The sequence below is a fragment of the Magallana gigas genome, chromosome 2 (assembly GCF_963853765.1).
Source record: "Magallana gigas chromosome 2, xbMagGiga1.1, whole genome shotgun sequence".
Classification (NCBI taxonomy): domain Eukaryota; kingdom Metazoa; phylum Mollusca; class Bivalvia; order Ostreida; family Ostreidae; genus Magallana; species Magallana gigas.
In genome coordinates, this window is record NC_088854.1 from 24,068,606 (window position 1) to 24,089,270 (window position 20,665).

The 20,665-nt window shown below is 35.0% G+C and overlaps 1 protein-coding gene and 1 long non-coding RNA gene across 12 annotated transcripts in view; one reads left to right on the forward strand and one right to left on the reverse strand.

Moving 5' to 3' along the window:
- The first annotated feature begins 1,616 nt into the window (after window positions 1-1,616).
- Window positions 1,617-13,342, forward strand: LOC109618191 (uncharacterized). Its single transcript, XR_002199165.3, has 3 exons — window positions 1,617-3,004; window positions 4,362-4,462; window positions 13,205-13,342. It is a non-coding gene; the product is annotated as an uncharacterized lncRNA (long non-coding RNA).
- LOC105324435 (uncharacterized) overlaps window positions 6,202-20,665 on the reverse strand; it is a 37,191-nt gene continuing 22,727 nt past the window's right edge. For 7 of the 11 annotated variants that reach the window (XM_066075760.1, XM_066075757.1, XM_066075759.1 and 4 more), the window contains 14 exons: window positions 19,699-20,410; window positions 19,488-19,514; window positions 18,035-18,163; window positions 17,531-17,715; window positions 17,265-17,326; window positions 17,027-17,128; window positions 16,763-16,912; window positions 16,194-16,262; window positions 15,974-16,094; window positions 13,695-13,839; window positions 13,243-13,377; window positions 12,674-12,823; window positions 12,170-12,211; window positions 6,202-7,445 (listed from right to left, as the gene is read on the reverse strand). In XM_066075760.1, the coding sequence (XP_065931832.1) occupies window positions 7,225-7,445; window positions 12,170-12,211; window positions 12,674-12,823; window positions 13,243-13,377; window positions 13,695-13,839; window positions 15,974-16,094; window positions 16,194-16,262; window positions 16,763-16,912; window positions 17,027-17,128; window positions 17,265-17,326; window positions 17,531-17,715; window positions 18,035-18,163; window positions 19,488-19,514; window positions 19,699-20,410 (2,250 nt within the window). In that variant the 3' untranslated portion in view covers window positions 6,202-7,224. The other 4 variants (XM_066075764.1, XM_066075756.1, XM_066075754.1 and 1 more) reach the window with 3 other exon arrangements.

Below are 20,665 nucleotides of genomic sequence, written 5' to 3' on the forward strand. Positions count from 1 at the left end.
TGTCAGCAATAAAATGAGGTTTCTTAACAAAAACAAGCTTTATTGTGTATATTCTGCTTGGTTGAGACATCAGTGGAAATCGTCATCAATTTTTGTCGTTGATATACTTTTTGAATCCCATTTTGCTTGTTTTTGTTCTTCCGGGTAGATGAAAGTTGTAATGTAGATTTTTTAAATGGAGGAGGCTAGATAGTCAACAAATTAACCATCAGATCTACCTAAAATTCTACGATACAAGTTGTTTACCTATAAACTATCATTTAGTAAAGAAATAAGAACAAAATCAGATATTTTATATTTTGAATTTAGGTATTTTAATATACTTTTACTTAGAGCTCTTCTTCTAACGGAGATCAATACAGTCTAAAAATGGCCACGACCATCGAGCCCTTTGAAATCACCTTTATGTGTATTTTATCAATGCGCTCCAGTCTATCTGGTTAGAAATGTTACCACTCTTCGGGGTTTTTTTTTTACAATATGATACACTATACAGAGACGTCTGTGATATAAAAGAAGTTTTATGGGAAATGTAGGCCTTAAGAGAGAAAGAAAGATACATATATATATTTCTGCTGATTGTAACGGTATAAGAGTTCGTTAATGTGGTGATAACTTGAAGATTGTGGCTTGAAACACGGTTATTACCTGATATCAACACAGAGAAATTGTCAATTTATGTTTGGGTAATTAAAAATCAGAGCAGCTACCACATATTTTGAGTTAAGATAAACAGCATCTTTGAGAGTAAATTAACAGTCCTAACCCCCAAATACTTCCCTCATAATGTATAGTTTTGAGAAGGAAATATAAAATAAAATTGTTTTATTTGGGTGGAGCGAGTTTGTAGATTTTGACTACAACAGATAGGTTCGTTGCATAGAAAGGAACATCCAATTCTTTCATATATGGATCATATATGTATATATTTGCGAATCTGACATCGGACAGTGCATGCAGTCCTTGCAGTCATCACTCAATCTAGCTAATTTTCGATTGACAGCGAAATGATTCACGACTGATCAACATCAAAAGAATTTAATAATACACCATAAAACATGTAGACATTATTTATCATATTTATAAAGGTGCATCAATGTCTAAACTCAGCCCAAAATGCTTTCAATTACATTTTTTCATTAACTGTGTATATTAATATACGGACAAATTGCCATTGCTATTTAAAACAGACTTCGAAAACTACATTCATTTCACCCAAATACACGACATCGAGTTTAAGGTACCGTACGGCGAAAATCAGAACGCGCAATCTGTGTATGTCTTCGAGCAAACATCCCCAATTATACAAATCAAATTAAAATTTCACACAATCTACAATGCAAATTATGCTCTTGAAAACGCCAAACTCGGAACAGAAACAAGGGGTAATAATTGATGAAAAGAAGAATCTGAATTGATGAAATTGGCATCAATTACCGGGGGCAAGAGGAATTGACACGCTTGTAGCAGAGGACAATGGTGGAACTGTTGGTAGGCCAGTCAGAGCGACACGTTACCTTAACCAATCGAACATCTTTAACAAATCTAATTTGCATTCGGTTCCATTCGAGTAAAATCAGAAAAATTAGTTGCCCTGTAGAGTCACTGGACGAGGATGTGCGGTATGAGATTTACAAGTGATATGTGTGATGCATATATACAGGGTTTTGTATGGACTAAGATAGAAATCAGGAAACTAACGTAGATCTAGTTAAACTGTGATGTTTCGCCGGTTTCACGAAAAACCACGAAACTTTTCAGTCTTATGAAAACATGCTACCTTTACGTTGCCGTTTGTTGTACGATTGGCGGGATTTAAATTTAAAGGATGTGAAGGACCCAATCGGAATAGGGCATGGGTTATTCATCAAATCGAGAGAATTTCACAGAGAAAGCCCATAATCACTAAGGGTATGCGACACTGGCCATGGGTTTGCGACGTTGATATGCAGATTTCTAACGACTGTCTTTATTTTACATTTAATGTAAAACACCCTACATCTATAGTACAAGACGTGCCACGTACAGAGCATACTACAGCATACATGTACATGTCTATCAGTAATGAAGCAAACAACAATTAATTAATTAATCTCAATGTTAGTGTGCTATTTTGCCGGAGTTTGCGTTTTATTAACATTATACAGAACGCATAACAAAGAAACCAAAAAAGGTTGCAATATTTTTATTCAGTATTTGAGTCTTCAGCATATGATTTTCGAAGTCAGCCTTCTACAGGCGTGCTGCTGGTTTTGAGTCCGGACTCTGTAAGGAGCCTGGACCGGGTCTCGTGAAGCGGGACATTTATTGGGCTATTTATGGTGTTTGAGCATTAGATGACTCTCGGTCCACCAGGCCCACTTAACGCTACAGTCAAGTACCGCGGGAGCACAAAGAACGACCGTGCACGCGCGCGGATGTCGAGTTGTTCCCAGGAGAAGAGAGGCTGGGGGAAATTTCTGTCACAACGTCAAAGAGAATGGACCAAATTTGCAAAATACCCAGCGTCACGTCACCGTTTGAACACCATTCGAATTCTATGAATAAATCTGCGTCCGAATTCTCGCCAGACAGGGCTTTGTAAGCGATGGTTGTTACATGATAAAACCAATTGAGATATACCAATGACGAGACCCAAGGATTCCAGCTTTATTCCCTCTAATCCACCATTTTTTGTGATTCTGATAGAACCAATCCATGAAGTTGATTACTTCAATCATGATGTCAATGCATTGTATATTCAATAGATCAATGTCAGCAAAATATACATACAAGAAAATAGCAAAAATGTAAAACACATTAACAGTTCTGATAATAAACGACCGCTGTAAGATCTACGAATTCCATCGAATATTTCACTTTTGATAAGCTTCTTGCTGTCTGTTGTGAGAAATGACGGATGCACGGGAATAGAGAGGATTGTATATTATTTGTGGTCCGTGGTCCATCGTTATGTTGGAGACAAATCTCGTGGTGCCAGACTACGCAATTATTACAGAACAATGTAAGATATCGCTTATCTAAGGAACTATACCCTCAATTTTCAAATATGCATTATCATTTCGACATTTAGAAAGAAAACTGTCTTCTTATCGATCAAAATATATATAATTAAACATATAAATGTGTTAGTTTGTATACCAAGTTCCAGACAGCAGATTGGATTTGTGTGTTTAAGAATTGTCCTTAGACGGAGTTCATGGGTGTTCATGATGACATCGTAAGAGAAAACATTCCGAATTTATTACAATTCGATTTTATCGATGAAAATTTGCCCATGCGTATTTCTAAATGAAAGTAGGGCTATTCTATATTTTAAATGTACTAATACTCTGTAATTTTTCGCAAAACTATGATCTATAAATGAGAATATTATCAAGGTAATCAATGTTTGCAAGTTATCATACTCAAATGTAGCTTGTATTCGGGAATAAAATAAAACTGCAAAACTATGGAAGAACTCTTATGCCGTTCTAAATTATGAGTTTTAGGACTTTTTATATATAATAAATACATGTAATGTGATATATGCGTTTGATTATACCAGTATACACTGTACCACATTTTAAAATGGATGGAGAATTCTTGGAAGTAAGATTCTCAATAACTACATGACAAAAACTCGTGTAATATTTTTGCCATGATTATATATATCGTAAAATATTAATTTCAATATGTATGCAAATCAAAATCGCGGTTAGTACTTTTTGAAACGAAGATGTTCTTCCAACATGGTACATAGATATCAAATGAAATATTGAAATTAATGGTTCCACACGAGATCAAACAAGCTAGAGAGAACTTGAGAGCAATATTTGTTTCTTTATTTAGAACAACGCACGCTAACAAAACCCGAGGTACGGCTGCTGATGTTTGATGACGTGTGCCATCAATCACCATCAATAACCACCTTTCATATCTAATAATCATAACGAGGGCCGCCGTGTGCCCACATTCCCCGCGCTTTCTGGGGGCTTTGTCGTCTGATCGTGTAAATTGTGGGTAATGATGACCGGTTGTTTTGTCTTGGACTGACCATGACAAATATTGGCCTGAACGACTCAGTGGCCCCAACTAAAGTCCCTCATTCTCGCTCCTTTGTCTGAGAGTAAGATTAATCATTTTAATATAAAATGTCATCGAATGATCAGAAGCATGCCAATCTTGGATACGCCGGCGTGCCTGCACAATTTAACCGTAATTAGAATTTACCGTCTTCGTATGACAAGAAAATGTCGTCCAAGGAGAAAAACCTGTTATCATCACAAAATATGGTTTTGAAAGGTTGTGGTAATCTACTATTAGATAATGTTATCATATCTTAATGTCATTTTCTTTCCAACGTATCTTGTTATCTTTAGACAACCGTGTCTTTTCTAAGAACACACCGATCCCCTGCCCTGGACCATTCACAAGACATCGATGCGCTGGAAGTGTAGAATCTAATCTTAACCGTGCACAGGTAAAGGCAAGGTATATCTATGGTTTTTGAAGTCTCATCCAAGAATATTTCACTCAGATAGGAGTCACCATTTCCGGCCGGGTCTTATTTTTCAGCGCTATTCAAGACAATCTGTGTGCCATTGTAAAAAAAATATCATTTCCCGTTTGTTTATTTTTTAAAAATAAGACAAAGTATTTTACTAATTTTTGTAGGGCTAGGGGTGGCATGTATCCTTCGTTGAATTTGTTCATTTAAAAAAAAAATAATCTAGCCATGAAGTATTAATGTTATTGATTATTTGGATGCTATACTTTATGCGATTTCGACATCCATTGTTTAATAACTTAATTGGTGTTACACATTAAAGGGAGACCTTACCTTGGTGATGATATCGTCGATATCGTATGGATATCGGTTCAGTATCGCCAACAACTCAATGCTTTACGGTAAAAGGTATTTGTTAAAGTATATCTATAAAACAGAATAACAATTTTTGCCTGTTTATGAGCGCCATGCACCAACTGGACACCTATATGTCCAACAATATATTATTACAATATTACCTATAGGCTACGATTGTAAAACAGTATCGCCAACAACTATATTTAGCTGACAATCTCGTTATTGCATCGATATCAATACAATATCGAGGCACATTATGTTTGGGAGGGTAACAGTTGAAATTGACACCCCGAGGAAACCATTGTCAACTGACGCGAAGCGGTGGTTGACACTGGTTTTCGAAGGGTGTCAATTTCAACTGTTATCCTCCCAAACAGGCACTATTTATTTTATTATACTGAATGTCTTAATTTTAGAGATTTTTGTTTTCTGCTTTTATATAGAAATGACGTGAATTTTACGGCGAACGGTATGCGCATAATTTACGCGCATGTACCAATATATAAATAGTGCCTGTTTGGGAGGGTAACAGTTGAAATTGACACCCCGAGGAAACCATTGTCAACCTCCGCTTCGCGTCGGTTGACAATGGTTTTCGAGGGCTGCCAATTTCAACTGTTATCCTCCCAAACAGGTACTATTTATTTTATTATACTGAATGTCTTAATTTTAGAGATTTTTTTTACTGATTTTATATAGAAATGACGTGAATTCCACGGTGAACCGTACGCACATAATTTACGCGCATGTAACAATTTGTTGTGTTACCCGTTGCTAAGTGTGTTGCTAACGCTGAGGTTAATAGAACGGATTATCAACTGTGTCTAAACCAATCAGATTTCAGTATTTAACATGAAAGTATAATAATATATATTATTTAATAATTTTGATTTGTAAACAGTGGTTCAAATGATTATGGTGTCATAATTTGGTGACATCATCATGTATACTGTCGTCATGTATATCGTCAATATCGATATCATAATTAGGATGGTCCTTCAAATCTTTATCCATCGATATTGTGTAAATTGTGATTCAAACTATGAATCGTATGTTAATGTAAGTATTAACATTATGGTTGGGCTACAACATTTTCCTACATAAAAGGGGAATCTAATAATAATTTATCAAATAATTTGTTGAAACCATTATTGCAGACGATCAAAGATCATTAAATTTGCTGAAGAGGCTCAAATCCAACTAAGTCCTGCCACAAGAGGAATGAATAGTTCAGAGATTCTATACATGTATATACAACACATGCACTAAGCATGTATATTATATATTGACAACAGTGGCTTTGACCTAGATTCTATTTTTTTCATAATCAGAAAGTTTGTGATAACAACAAAAAATATCGACTTTTCTCTTTACTATTCATGTAATGTAAAAAGTATCACAGTTTGTTCTGAATAGAAAGTAAAAGGATACAAATATAAAACAGTTACAGAAAAAAACAAAAATCCTACAAATTCATCTCCGTAACAAAAACAAGTCAGGTACAATCCTTTAACACTGGAATATAATCATTCACTATAAACACTGAAAAATTCTTCACAAAGATTAACTTGCTCCAGCTCTTTCTTCAAATAAGATATCCAAAAATAAATACAAATGAATTTACAAAATGTATATAAAAATACAATCAAAATTGTCTGAATGAAAAATGAACTAGAAATAAATATATGAACATACGTGTATATTGGAATGATGTTGAATTCTGTGATTTTTTTCAAATGCTAATATAACTAATACTAATGTCGATATTCTAAATGCATGGAGTTTATCAAACATGTAAATAACAGTACAAAGAATAAAGTCTCCTTTTCTTTGTATATCATAATAGCTAAAATCTACATGCAGCGTGAGATATATCCTCAACAACTCTCAAATTTGTGCTAACCATAAAGAGACATCACAATATGATGACAAAAATCACTTTTTGTAGAAGATAAAACATCAAACGATAATAATACTGATTTCCAGATATCACAGACAATTTCCTGACAATGCAGTAAAGGTCAGTTCTCGTTCACAGAAATCCTAAATAAGTCTAGACACTTTTGATAGGTTAAACCGACTAAACTTATTATTGCTATTCTTAGATTTTTTAAAAACTTGGACCAGAGTTCCTTTTTGTTATAAGTTTAATAATGTTACTGGGTTGTGTACACTATGGAACAATCAATATGTTCCTGTCAATTTCCTCACTATAGGACTAGATGTAAGAAAAATCGGACGACGCTGTTGCACCATCCATGTAACACAGTCAATCATAGTCTATAAGAACACAAAAGTCCTTGATCACAGTGCCTATGAACATGTCTCTGGTTCAAACACCTCAGATTGTTCAGAACATAGATCGTTCACACCTCAGATCATTGCTTTCTGGAAATAGCTTGTTTTGCTTCCTCTGGTGTTACTATGACAACCTTTTTCTTCTCTGCTGCCTCCTCATCACGCTTGGCCTTCATCTGGGCCAGATCATCTGTCAGTTTCTGGTCCTTCTCCTTTCTCTCCTTCTCACGTCGCTCGCGGCGAGATTCGATCACCAGCTTGGCACAGACCTCCAGTGGAGCTTTTTCTACATATTCACTTCCTGTTGAAATGTCAAAAGAAAGAGGCTGCTTTAGATGACTATCCTAGTAAATTTTCATGTATATTCACACTATACAACAGGTTTTAGATAGTTTTAGAAAAAAAGTTAAATGACACTGCATGATTTTCAAGATTTGGGAAATTATATAAAGTAACAAGTTATCTACCACATGCAACTTACTACGAAAAAAAAGTTCACACAAAAAGAATGGATTGGGGGGAAAAACAAATTGACAAGCACTATTTGACTCATATCCAGGTGTGCAGTTGGAAGAAAAATGCAATTAAATACAGGTACATGTACTAAAATAACACTCCATTCCCAGGTTACCATAATCTCAAAACCCAAAATAGAACGCATCTTATCAATTATTCAAACAAATTTTCATAGAACTACCCATTTTTAAGTGTGGAGTTGCAGTTGGAATAACATTCTTAGCTGTGAATAAATAAAACATAAACAGCATGCGTAATCTTATGTGTCAGTATATTTCATTATAATGCAGAGAAAACCAAGACCAAGCCGATGGATAACTTCCGCATCCAGCACACATATAGAAAGGGTATATCAATAATATTCATGCATATAATCCCTTAATAGGAATAACATACCGGTATGGATAGGCTTTTGCTATAGTTAATTGACAACATCACTAGTATATCAGGTTGTATTTTTGCAATATTTCATGATAGGATATCTTCTCTTATTTTTTCAATGACAGGAGTTTTATGCTGATCATGCAATGACATAGTACAATTTTATAAAACATTGAAAGAAAGAGTTCATGAGATGGGTTTCCTAGAATGGTTCATGTTTGTCAAGTATCCAAAGAGTTCATGTTCATCATACATTTATAGGATTTCTACAGAGGTTCATGTTCATCATATGTTTATAGGATTTCTACAAAGGTTCATGTTCATCATACATTTATAGGATTTCTACAGAGGTTCATGTTCATCATACGTTTATAGGATTTCTGCAGAAGTTCATGTTCATCATACGTTTATAGGATTTCTACAAAGGTTCATGTTCATCATACATTTATAGGATTTCTACAGAGGTTCATGTTCATCATATGTTTATAGGATTTCTACAGAGGTTCATGTTCATCATACGTTTATAGGATTTCTGCAGAAGTTCATGTTCATCATACATTTATAGGATTTCTACAAAGGTCGTGTTCATTATACATTTATAGGATATCTACAGGGGTTCATCATACATTTATAGGATTTCTAGAGGTTCATGTTTATCATAATATGTTTATAGGATTTCTACAGATAGAGGTTCATGTTATTCATACATTTATAGGATTTCTACAGAGGTGCATGTTCATCATGCATTGATAGGATTTCTACAGAGGTTCAAGTTCATCATGCATTGATAGGATTATTTTAAAACAAAGGTTCATGTACCGTATTTCACGGAATTTAGGTCGATACTTTTTTCCCCTGACATGTGGACCTCGCCCTATTCATCGCTTCGCCCAATTTATGTTTTTTTTTTTTTTTTTGGTTGGAATTTTGCAAAAATTTATGCAACCCTCCAATAAAATCATGAGTGTTTACTATAATACTGCTTGAATTTCTGTGTAAAAATCGTATGGATTTTAATCAATATAGTACTGTAGTAATTTATCATTTAAACAAAATTAAATGTAAATAGATTTATTTCTTCTTACATTTCTTACTTAGATCACTGACTGAATCATTAAATGCTGTCGTGCATTTTGATCGTGTGCTTACGATAAACAGGAAATCGATTTCGCGTGGTAAAAGTAAAATGAGAACCGTACAAAGGGTAATTACGGGGGGAAAAATCGTCGGGTAGAAATAAAACAAGAGGCCCATGGGCCACATCGCTCACCTGAGGAACAATAGGTATGATAAAATCAGCTTAATGGAGTCATAATACAAACTATCTGGACAATGTACAATAATACATGTTGATCCTGTATAAATAAAATCCATTTTCCCCTGGATATTCTTATGTTTATAATCATTAGTCCCTTTTCTAACAGGACGATTTTATAGTCATATCATATGTTGAGTATTGCAGTTCTCAAAAAGATCCTTAACAATTGTTTATATATGGGATATAAACGTACATAAACTCTGAACCTTCTTGTGAGGCCAAAGAATTGTCCTGGGGCCAAAGTCTTAACAATTATAAAGAATCATCTGGCTGATTAGTTTCTGAGAAGAAGATTTTTAAAGATTTACCATATATATTCCTTTGTTAAACTTTGAACCCCCATTGTGGCCCCACCCTACCCCTGGGGATCATGATTTTCACAACTTTGAATTTACACTACCTGAGGACGCTTCCACACAAGTTTAAGCTTTCCTAGCTGATTAGTTTCTGAGAAGAAGATTTTTAAAGATTTACCATATATATTCCTATGTAAAACTTTGACCTTCCATTGTGGCCCCACCCTACCCCCGGGGGTCATGATTTTCACAACTATGAATCTACACTACCTGATGATGCTTCCACACAAGTGTCAGCTTTCCTGGCTGATTAGTTTCTGAGAAGAAGATTTTTAAAGATTTACTCTATATATTCCTATGTAAAACTTCGATCCCCCATTGTGGCCCCACCCTACCCCCGGGGGTCATGATTTTCACAACTTTGAATCTACACTACCTGAGGATGCTTCCACACAAGTGTCAGCTTTCCTGGCTGATTAGTTTCTGAGAAGAAGATTTTTAAAGATTTACTCTATATATTCCTATGTAATAAAACTTCGACACCTCATTGTGGCCCCACCCTACCCCTGGGGATCATGAATTTCACAACTATGAATTTACACTACCTGAGGATGCTTCCACACAAGTTTCAGCTTTCCTGGCTGATTAGTTTCTGAAAGGAAGATTTTTAAAGATTTACTTTATATATTCCTAAGTTAAACTTCGACACCCCATTGTGGCCCAACCCTACCCCCGGGGGTCATGATTTTCACAACTGTGAATTTACACTACCTGAGGATGCTTCCACACAAGTTTCAGCTTTCCTGGTCTTATGGTTCATGAGAAGAAGATTTTTAAAGATTTACTCTATATATTCCTATGTTAAATTTCGACCCCCCATTGTGGCCCCACCCTACCCTCGGGGGTCATGATTTTCACAAATTAGAATTTAAACTACCTGAGGATGCTTCCACACAAGTTTCAGCTTTCCTGGTCTTATGGTTCATGAGAAGAAGATTTTCAAAGATTTACTCTGTATATTCCTATGTAAAACTTCGACCCCCCATTGTGGCCCCACCCTACCCCCGGGGGTCATGATTTTCACAAATTAGAATCTACACTACCAGATGATGCTTCCACACAAGTTTCAGCTTTCCTGGTCTTATGGTTCATGAGAAGAAGATTTTTGAAAATTTCTCGAAAATTTTCATAAATTCCTAATTATCTCCCTTTGCAAAAGGGCGTGATCCTTAATTTTCACAAATTTAAATCCCCTTAGGCTAAGGATGCTTTGTGCCAAGTTTGGTTGAAATTGGCCCAGTGGTTCTTGAGAAGATGTTGAAAATGTGAAAAGTTTACAGACAGACGGACGGACAGACAGACAGACAGACAGACGGACGACAGACAAAATGTGATCAGAATAGCTCACTTGAGCTTTCAGCTCGGTGAGCTAAAAAACAATTTGTTTTCATAATAGAATACATGAACAAGTTTTTTTCTGTATATTCAACATAAAACTTTCGATGAAATTTTAGCCAGGTGTCTCTGAAATCAGTCTGGGTAGCGCTGACTTTGTTTATACACAGTTGAACTCTCGGCACGTGCTACTCGTGCCTGCAGGCTTCAATAAGATCAGAGGTTGACTCGTGTGTATATACACAGTAAAAAGTCACATAGAGACACAGGGTGGCATGTGCTACCGTAGTCATGCCTCCAGGCTAGGTAACTATCCCCCGGTTAACACCAGTTTGTACACATGGCAGGGAAGTAATAAAAAACGATCTTAAATTAAAACCGGCTGTACTGAATTATTTGGTTTGAAAATTTTGACGCAATTTCAGACATTTTCTTACGATGTTTTCAAGAAATACATTTTATTTCCCTTTTGTTTAAAACTGTGAAATAAGATTAAAGGCTACTATATGATAACGTTATTGGTTTAAACCATTTATTCATTAGAACTAGCGGTAATTTTTCGACCAATTCTTCGAAGTCGACCTATTTATACTTTTTTTTATATTATGGCTAAAAACGGCCTCCTTCGCCCAATAAACCGTATCGACCTAAATTCCGTGAAATACGGTACATCATGCATTAATAGAAAGAGGATGTCTAAAATAGTATAAGTTCATCATGCATTGATAGGATTTCTACATTGGTTGATGTTTATCATGCATTGATAGGATTGTTTTTTAACAAAGGTTCATGTACACCATGCATTTATAGGATTTCTACAGAGGTGCATTTTATCATGCATTGAAAGGATTTCTGCAGAGGTTAATGTTTATCATGCATTGATAGGATTTTTTTTTTTTACAAAGGTTCATGTACACCATGCATTTAAAAAAAAAAGAGCATGTCTACAATAGTCCATGTTCACCATGCAACAGAAATAGGATTTCTACAATAAATCATGTTCAGCCACAGGAAATCTACAATATTTCTCCAATATTTTCCTATTCATAAGCATTGATAGCTAGAGTACAGTAAGATAGGATTTCTAATACAGTTCTACAATAAGGACACATTTCTTACTCTTGTTCTGTCCTTTCTTGTTGCCAGAGGCAGTTGCATTGGCTGTAAGCAGTGAATCAATCATTTAATCAAACTGACTACTTTTAAAAAGATAACTGTGCCATGTTTATGACTTCACAGTCAGCCTATGAGCCCCTGAGCTTGTACAGCTGGTCAAATATTGTACAGTGGATTATTTTGCTGTCGCTAAGTCCTCAGAATTTCAAACACATTGAAGTCACCAAAAATTAACTACTGTACAAAGACATTTTAACTTTCATCAAAAAAAGAAGCGTGACCCCCCACCCCATCTATTGAAGATTATTTACGTTAAACTGAAATTAAATTATGTAAAACTTTTTTATTTTCATTTTTTGTTCAAAATTTTGCAACTACCAAAATAACCCACCATACAATGCTGGTAGTTAATCTGCTCATTTTTCACACATATGAATTCTGTGATCTTACAAAATTATATACATACAAAATCAGTTGATAACTGGCTGCCTAATTTGGCTGACTGACCTATGAGTTTTTTGGCTTCCACCCCGTCTATGATCGGATTGAGCCATGTTGACTGGCGATTGTTTGGAAGTCCTGTCGCTTTAGGGGTGTAGATATAAAAGACCAGTTCCATCACCTCAGGTTTCAACAAACCACGCTTTACTTGTTGACCTTCACCACAAAAACAAAAACAATTTAACATGCTGTGAATTACATGAATTCAGAGTTATTGCATACAGAGTTATTTTCGCCCACTAAAAACAAAAGTGAAAGGGCGAAAATAAAACATGGGTGACTATCTCCCTGTATACAGAAGATAGATTTGATAACCATTACCCGTTACCATATATCCCAAAAAAACAGTAAGTTTATGACAATTCTTTAAACTAAATTTTTGAACTAAAAAGTTAATACTGTGTCTTTTCATCAATAAAAATCCTTTAACAATAATTTTAACCAAAAAATGACTCTTCATTTTCTGTATAAAGACACCACAGAGTTAAGTTACATCGATTTTATGATTTTTTAGTGATGTCATTTTGATATTTTCAGAGTTGGAATGTTGGAGTAATGCAACTGATAATCCTTACCATGGAAAACAACATCTATGGCCTCGTCAATCTCTGAAGCCGACGGGTACATGTCACACTCCTTGAAGAATGACTCCAACTCAATCACCTCCAGCTCAGAACCAAACGCTTTCTTGTCAAACACACTTTCATAACCTGCATAATCACAAAAATTTTCAATCAAAAATACTTAACAATTAAAATACCACTATAAAAATACCAGTACATGTACTTTTATCATTTAAAATTACCGGTACTGCCATTTAACTGGCTGCCCAATATTGATTTTTCAAATATTATGATATCAAAGTACAAAAACTTACATGTTCGTGCAAATATAAAATCAGAACTGTTTATCAACATCAATTTTAAATTACAGAAAATTGTAAAAATTAAACTTCAAAACCAATTACCCGGTATTATTTCAAGCAAAAGAAGTGATATTACTACTGCTGAATATAAATGGCTCTTACGTCTCCTCATTTCCAGGTACTCCATCATGTCCTGGATGCTGAATGGAGTCTTGGGTCTGTCCACTCCGTGTCGTAGTTGGCATTTCCTCAACATGCTCTTGTAATCCTTCACCATCTTGTTGTAGGTAGAACCTAGCCAGACACACTGAAAAACAAAAACACAATACAGTAAAACACGGTTATAGCAAACACGCTTATTATGAATTGACATTTACAGCCAAGTAATTTTCATTCCCTGTGACTGATCACAGATATAACGAATTACGCTTCAAACGAAGCAAAAACGCACTTCCCTGGAACATTGGTTATAAGTGTGTTTTACTGTACAATGACACCATTATACTGACAAGAGCCCTATGGACCATATTGCTCAGATCAAGATTACCAAACTGTGACCCAAACTATTAACTAGTTTTCATAAATCTCAAAAGTACTCTAATACCGTATTTCATATGCATGTGCAACACTAATTTAAAGCAAACCTTAACTTTTTATTTTGGGAAGATGAAAAAATTTCCATTGCATCAGTGAAATATTGTTTGTGGAATACAAAGTTTGTGAACGGATCTTTTAGAGAGCATCAAATTGCATACTATAAAAAATATAATGCAGCTGTAGCATTTTATTGCAAAATCCATTGTACAATTCCCTGCCTGTTTTGTTAAGGTGAACTTGACATCTTTTGAGTTTTTGGCCATTTACTTTGGAGAATGCCTGTTGTCCTCAATGACTTATTAATGCATGGAGTATTGATATGATGAAATAAGATGGAATGCTCAATACTGAATATGAACATTGGTGTACTTACATAACATATGTCATAAAGAGGTACTATTATTGCAAAATATTTACTGTATATTCCAAAAACATAGAGAAAACCTAACAACATTTAGTTTTTCCCCATTTTTCAACTAGGTTTATTTTTCATCTTTTTTATCTTATGTACCCCAGTTATTGCAAATATCTTAAAAACAAGTAAGTTAATCATTTTTTTTTTTAATTTTTAACCATGAAGTAGGAATATGAAAATATCTTTTTTTTTGCTAAAATTACTTGGTACCAATAGTACATTAAATGTGGGTGTATTATTTGCTTTGAATGATCCCTATCTGAGAAAAAAAGAGAGTTGAGAATTTGTAATCATTTACAGGTACTGGAAAATGGTCAGGATCATATCTCAATAATGATTAAATTCATTTTGATTTCATAAAACAGTTTTTACAAATAAATAAATATGATAATAATTTTTTCAAAAACATGACATGTAAAAGTTGTATGTAAGAAGAAAGGGCTTATTTTATCAGAGCAACTTATTATCAAGAGCAGCTTATTTTGAAGATATTGGGGTATTTTATCATGTTGAAATAAGGAATGCTCTTAAGCGAACAATAATGTGCCTAACAAATATGAAACAGATGACTAAAAAATCTACTAATTACCGAAAACAATCATAACTTTAAGGGAGTAATTTGTTATTATGTAATCATCTGAATAAAGACGCAGTGGCAGAAAAAAGGCCCTGACAAAAACATGGAGTATAAAACCGTGTGATATGACAGGAATTAGGACCAGAACCCAGCCTCCGGAACTGATTATGATCCTACTGGGAATTCCTACTTTTACAATTACCGCGTAACAAACAAATCATCAAAAATCATTACCCAATTGTCAAAAACCGTGACGTTTCACAAGCCTTTATCAGCTCGTAAAATACCCTAATATTTCTGGCCATCTGTCACACTAGAAATGACATAATGTAACATAAGCACCAATTGATAAATACTAAATTTATTAGACTGGTAGTCATATTTTTGTAAGATGCTGTCCTCCCCTCCATGATTACTCCTTATATCACCAAACTCTACTCTTCAACATATTAGGTTTCATTTTTGGGAGCTGGGTTACAATATATTAAAACTATCACTAATACTCTGTAGTATCTGCATTTGATACAGTACCCTAAAATCATTAGACAACAAAGACTGTCCAAATTCATAGATATATAATTCTTTATAGAATTCATTTTAGTTTTGTAAGTCAAACAGGTTTCGAAAGAAGAATTTTTCGTAGGCTAATGAAAGTCATATGGGACAAATAAAGGATTTAATTAATACTGCCTGTAGCCAACATGAAAAAAAGGCTGTCGACCCAAAAACTGATAAGAATACTTTTAAAAAATTAAAAAACAAAACCCACACACAAGTAAACAAAAACACACTTAAACATATAGTAGAACCTTAATTAATAAAATGAACAGAAATATGGTAAGTTTTACTCACTTTTCTCTTCAGCCTCTCGAACCTTTTTCTGATAAGAAAACCGCGTATATAGCGCTGAATGTGTGTGGCTGCATTATACATGTCTTTCTTTGTTGGACCAGTTTGTTTTGGATGATAAATTCTGAAAACACACAAACATTAAAGTGTGACATTTACTTATCATTCCTGTCTAAATTTTACATTTTTGTCATTCCAAGAGAGATAACTCTAATTCACTTACTGGTAAATATCCACATGAGGCCCAATGGTGGAGAGTCTTGTAGAACTCCTCTGATAATTGAGTGTGTTACTGTCAATTAAGCAGATGATTAAGGAGTGAAGCATTAGGATCACAGCTCAAGTATTCTCATAAAGGCATCATCAAAGTCAGGCAGTTTAGTAACAGAATTATTTAACATTTTTTTCCCTCCAAAATATTACAATCATTTGACATACAAAAGAAATCAAAAGCAATTAACATCATTTAGTTATACAGAACACATGGATATAAGCACAAGCATTAGCTGATTATAATGCTTATCAAGATAACAAATGAAAATGTCAACACTTTGTGAAGCATAAACAGTGTTATATATGTTGAAAACACAAAAGCATCAGATTATTGATAATAAAAGTAAGTAAATTCCAGAGTCCCATTAAAAAAAATTAATAGCCTCAGATGCTTGCTCAATTGACATTAGTTTTTCCTGTCAACAAAGAAATGTATAATAATTAAAACTTCACATAATCTTAGGAATTTTCAAATACCGGTATCTAGTTTTTAACAATAAATGTAAGAATCACTCTTACTTTTCTGACAAAGCCTCCATCTTTTTCTGTCGCCTGGCTTCGTTTTCATTCTTTATTTGCTTGAAATCAGATGCCCACTCCAAGTGTTCCTTCTTAAGACCTGTTTGCTGATAAATCTCCTTTTTCCTGATGAGATGACCCCTGTATCTCCTGTGATGTCAGAATAAAATGTAACAAATTTGAAAGTTATCTCCCTTAAATCCATATGTATACAATAATTTTTTTCTGTCTTCTTAGGTATAACTATAACAGTCTAGGTTGTACCTTTGAATTTCTACTGCTGCCTTGCGTTCATCTTCTAATCGTTCACGCTCATCTCTAAGTAGTTTCTTATACACGTTTCTAGCAACATAGCCTCTGAAAATCCTGTAATAAATACATTTTGTGAAGTAACATGTCAGTAAACCCAGTAATTTTCTGAAGAAAGGTTTGTATTTAAAGTTGGCAACTGACGATTTTGAATTAAATTCTTCTCTAATAGAAGGTACAAAAAGCCCCTCACCTTTGGATGTCTACTGCTGCCTTGGCCTCAAACTGGGTCTTGGCTGCAGCTGCCTCTTCATCCTGTATTGTCAAATATATTAACTCACCATCAAATGGAAATATCATGGGAAACATTCAAATTTAAACGTTAAACATTTAAATATTAAATGCAATAAAATAATTCAAATCCCAGCATATTTAATACCAGTAATGAAGAAACCATTGCCAAAATAAAATATACAATATTTTTGGAAAAATATTTCGAAGAAAAATCTGATTGCTTACGGGGTCTGGTATTCGGGAGACTTGAGCGATGGGGCGTCCAATGTGAGCCATGGAGATCTGGGAGTAGCTGGAGGACTTGGAGAATGTGCTCTTCTTGCCCTCCATGGATGACTCTGACTCCTCCCTGAAGGTCACTCTTTTGTTCTCATTGTCATCCATCATTTCACCCTCTTCTGTAGGCTTCCCTGTCAAGTTCAGTTTATTCATAAACAAAAACTTCAAACTCTCTCTTTCTCTCTCAGTAATTTTCCATTTTCAAACTATAAGGGATAAGAATACAACTTTATTTTGATTCTTTATCGATATATTGATATATTTTAATCATGAATTTTCAGAAAAATAAATGTACTCAAATATCAAATGGTCCAAATTAAGAAGAGAAAAAATGACCCCCAACAAAATACATATAGTTTACATGTATTAATGTTCATTCAAATTGAATCTTTACCACCTTATCTCTACAAGGATAAATGTATCAGACCCTGTTCCTCTCTTTAGACCTACCTTCCAGTCCTTCAGTGTTGCTCCCCCTGGTGGACAGTCGACAAACCTGTAGTGACTCCATCAAGCTGTCCTCGCGGGTGACCAGGGACCCAGGGGGCGCGGACACAGTTTCCTTCCTCAGGTCCACCACTACAATGTCAATAAACAATACAGGCACTCACAAAGGTGCTATTTGAAAAACCTACAGAGTATTTGCTTCGCCGAAGATATCTAAATTGATAAATGTACTCCTCTTGAAGCATCAAAATAATAAAATTTTCTTTCCTATGACATAAAAAAACGTCAGCCTAAAGGTAAGTTGACAATCATTCAGTAGTTTTTTTTTCAAATCCAGCAACAAAATTCTTCATGTTTTCTTCTCATTATTGCATGTTCATACAACCGCAAAGATGAACTACCGGTATTTTAAAAATGGCCTTTGGTATTACATGTATAAATACATGCAATATTATAGTAATATCTGAGTGAAGTTTATATATCTTTCTTTTCAATATGCAGTTATATATTTCTTCACTTGTTTCACTTATTAAAAATGGCAAATACTGATGGAATGGAAACCAAACCATTGAATAAAAATGATTAAAGATGCAACATTAACAAAAGCAGACAGACTAGTATTACACGACAAAAATTAACAGACATTCCCCTCTCCCATACACACTTATACTATCTAATTAGTAGCTATATATCTATAAATCACTTAACATCTCCAATACCTCAGCCATCCAGACAGGATTAATTTATGATATTATTTATGAAGCCAACATTAAAAATTCATGTATAATAAAGTGAAATTTTTGTAAACACTAAGAAAGTACTTCAACAAGCACTTCAAAATTTTCTTCGCAATAAAGTCATTTCTACTGTAAGAGTGAAGTTTAATGCAGGTGTTGGTTGCTTTATCAGTATCAGTGAGAGTTCTGATGTCCCGTATTTCCCATTTCCACTCTACAATATGCAGCTGTGTGGACAAAAAAAGCCTAGGACAAGCCAACACTACATTTAATGATTTTAACATTTAAACTAAAAACATAAACTCGACTACATCCATTAGGCCGGTATCAAACAAACACAGAGAAAATGGTCTTCTTTTTTATTTCACGGACCCTCCCTGCTGTCAAACATTTAATTATCGAGTTCCATCGCAGTTCTTAATAAAACAATGCCATACCACTTCTTTCAATCTGTTTAATGGCTTTCAAAAACCAACAGACAAATTGTTCATTCCAGAGTTTCTATTGACTAAGCTGCATGGTTCTAACTCCGGTGAAATTAAATCCATGCACTTTTATCTGCAAAGTGATTTGCCATCCCCTAAAAAAGCCTAGTCATCATTTGCTCGTATTGAAAAACTACTCAAACATGTATCTTGTTATAGGGAATGTAATCGTTTTAATCATTTTCTGAGTGCATATTTGACACCAGCTTGCAAAGTATTAATCACACAAATTACCCGTAACAAATTCGGCCACATTGGAACCTTCAAATAGCATAATACAAACACCAGATTTGAGGGTCTCTATACATAGACTGTTTACTTTATCTCAATTAAAAGTGTCTCACTTTCTTGAAACTTACACCCCAAAAATTTCAATTTACTTTCAATCCGATGATGATAAAAGAATATAACAATAGGTTAGACCTATGATATGTGACAGACTTACCATGCTCCATGAAATGTCGCGGACTTTTCACTTTCCTGGCGTGGTGTTCCAGACCCGAGTTGTAGGTCTCTCCGTATCGCGGTGAACTAGATGTGTGGTGGTAGGGACTAGGGATGGAGGGTGGGGTTCTCACCGGTGGGGCTTTTTTGAAGTACTCGTTCTGTTTGCGAGCCATTCGTAGCACCTGTGACGACACACTCTGGGGCCGACCAGGCATCCTGCCCGCGGACCGGCCCACTTTAGTGGACATACTGTCAGGGAGACACTCAAAACAGTAGTTCTCCGGCTTCACAATTGTCTTATACCAAATATCCCCTTTCTGGAAGATGTTTGGTGTTTGTGGCTTCCTCTGGCCTGGAAGATATTTCTCAGTATCTACTTCCTGTTGTTCAACATCTGGAGCATAATTCCAGGTGTCAGATTTACTGAGGGCCTGAATGGGGCGCTGTCGTAACTCCTGGGGGGTGGGGGCACGCCCAGCAGATGGGACAGCAGTGACTTCTATATGAACGTTGCCATTATGTAAGTCCTCTGTGTGGAACCGGATGGGTTGTCTCGGTGCTATATGGTCTTGGTCGAGTGTTGTTGTGGTTGAGACGGACTCATTGTCGTCTTCTTTGACTATTCCTATAATCCGTCCCTGATCGTCGATGTTAACCGTACCTACCCCTGGTACCTCCCCTAGGTCCTGTCTGCCTTCTAGATAATCCTCCTTGAAATCAAATTTAAATGATAAAGAAACAAAGCACGCACTAATGTAATTTTATGTATCATATATATTCAGCAGTTGAGCTGTGTTTTTGTGCAACTTTTCACCACTGTGTGTGCTGCTGTATTCTATAAAGTCTTGAGAAATTGAAAGAATTAAAAAGACCATCCCAAAAATATTATCATGTATGAAACTGCATTTTTATTTGGCTGATATTTTCTTTAACACTACACTTTTGTTTCGTGTAAAAAATCTACC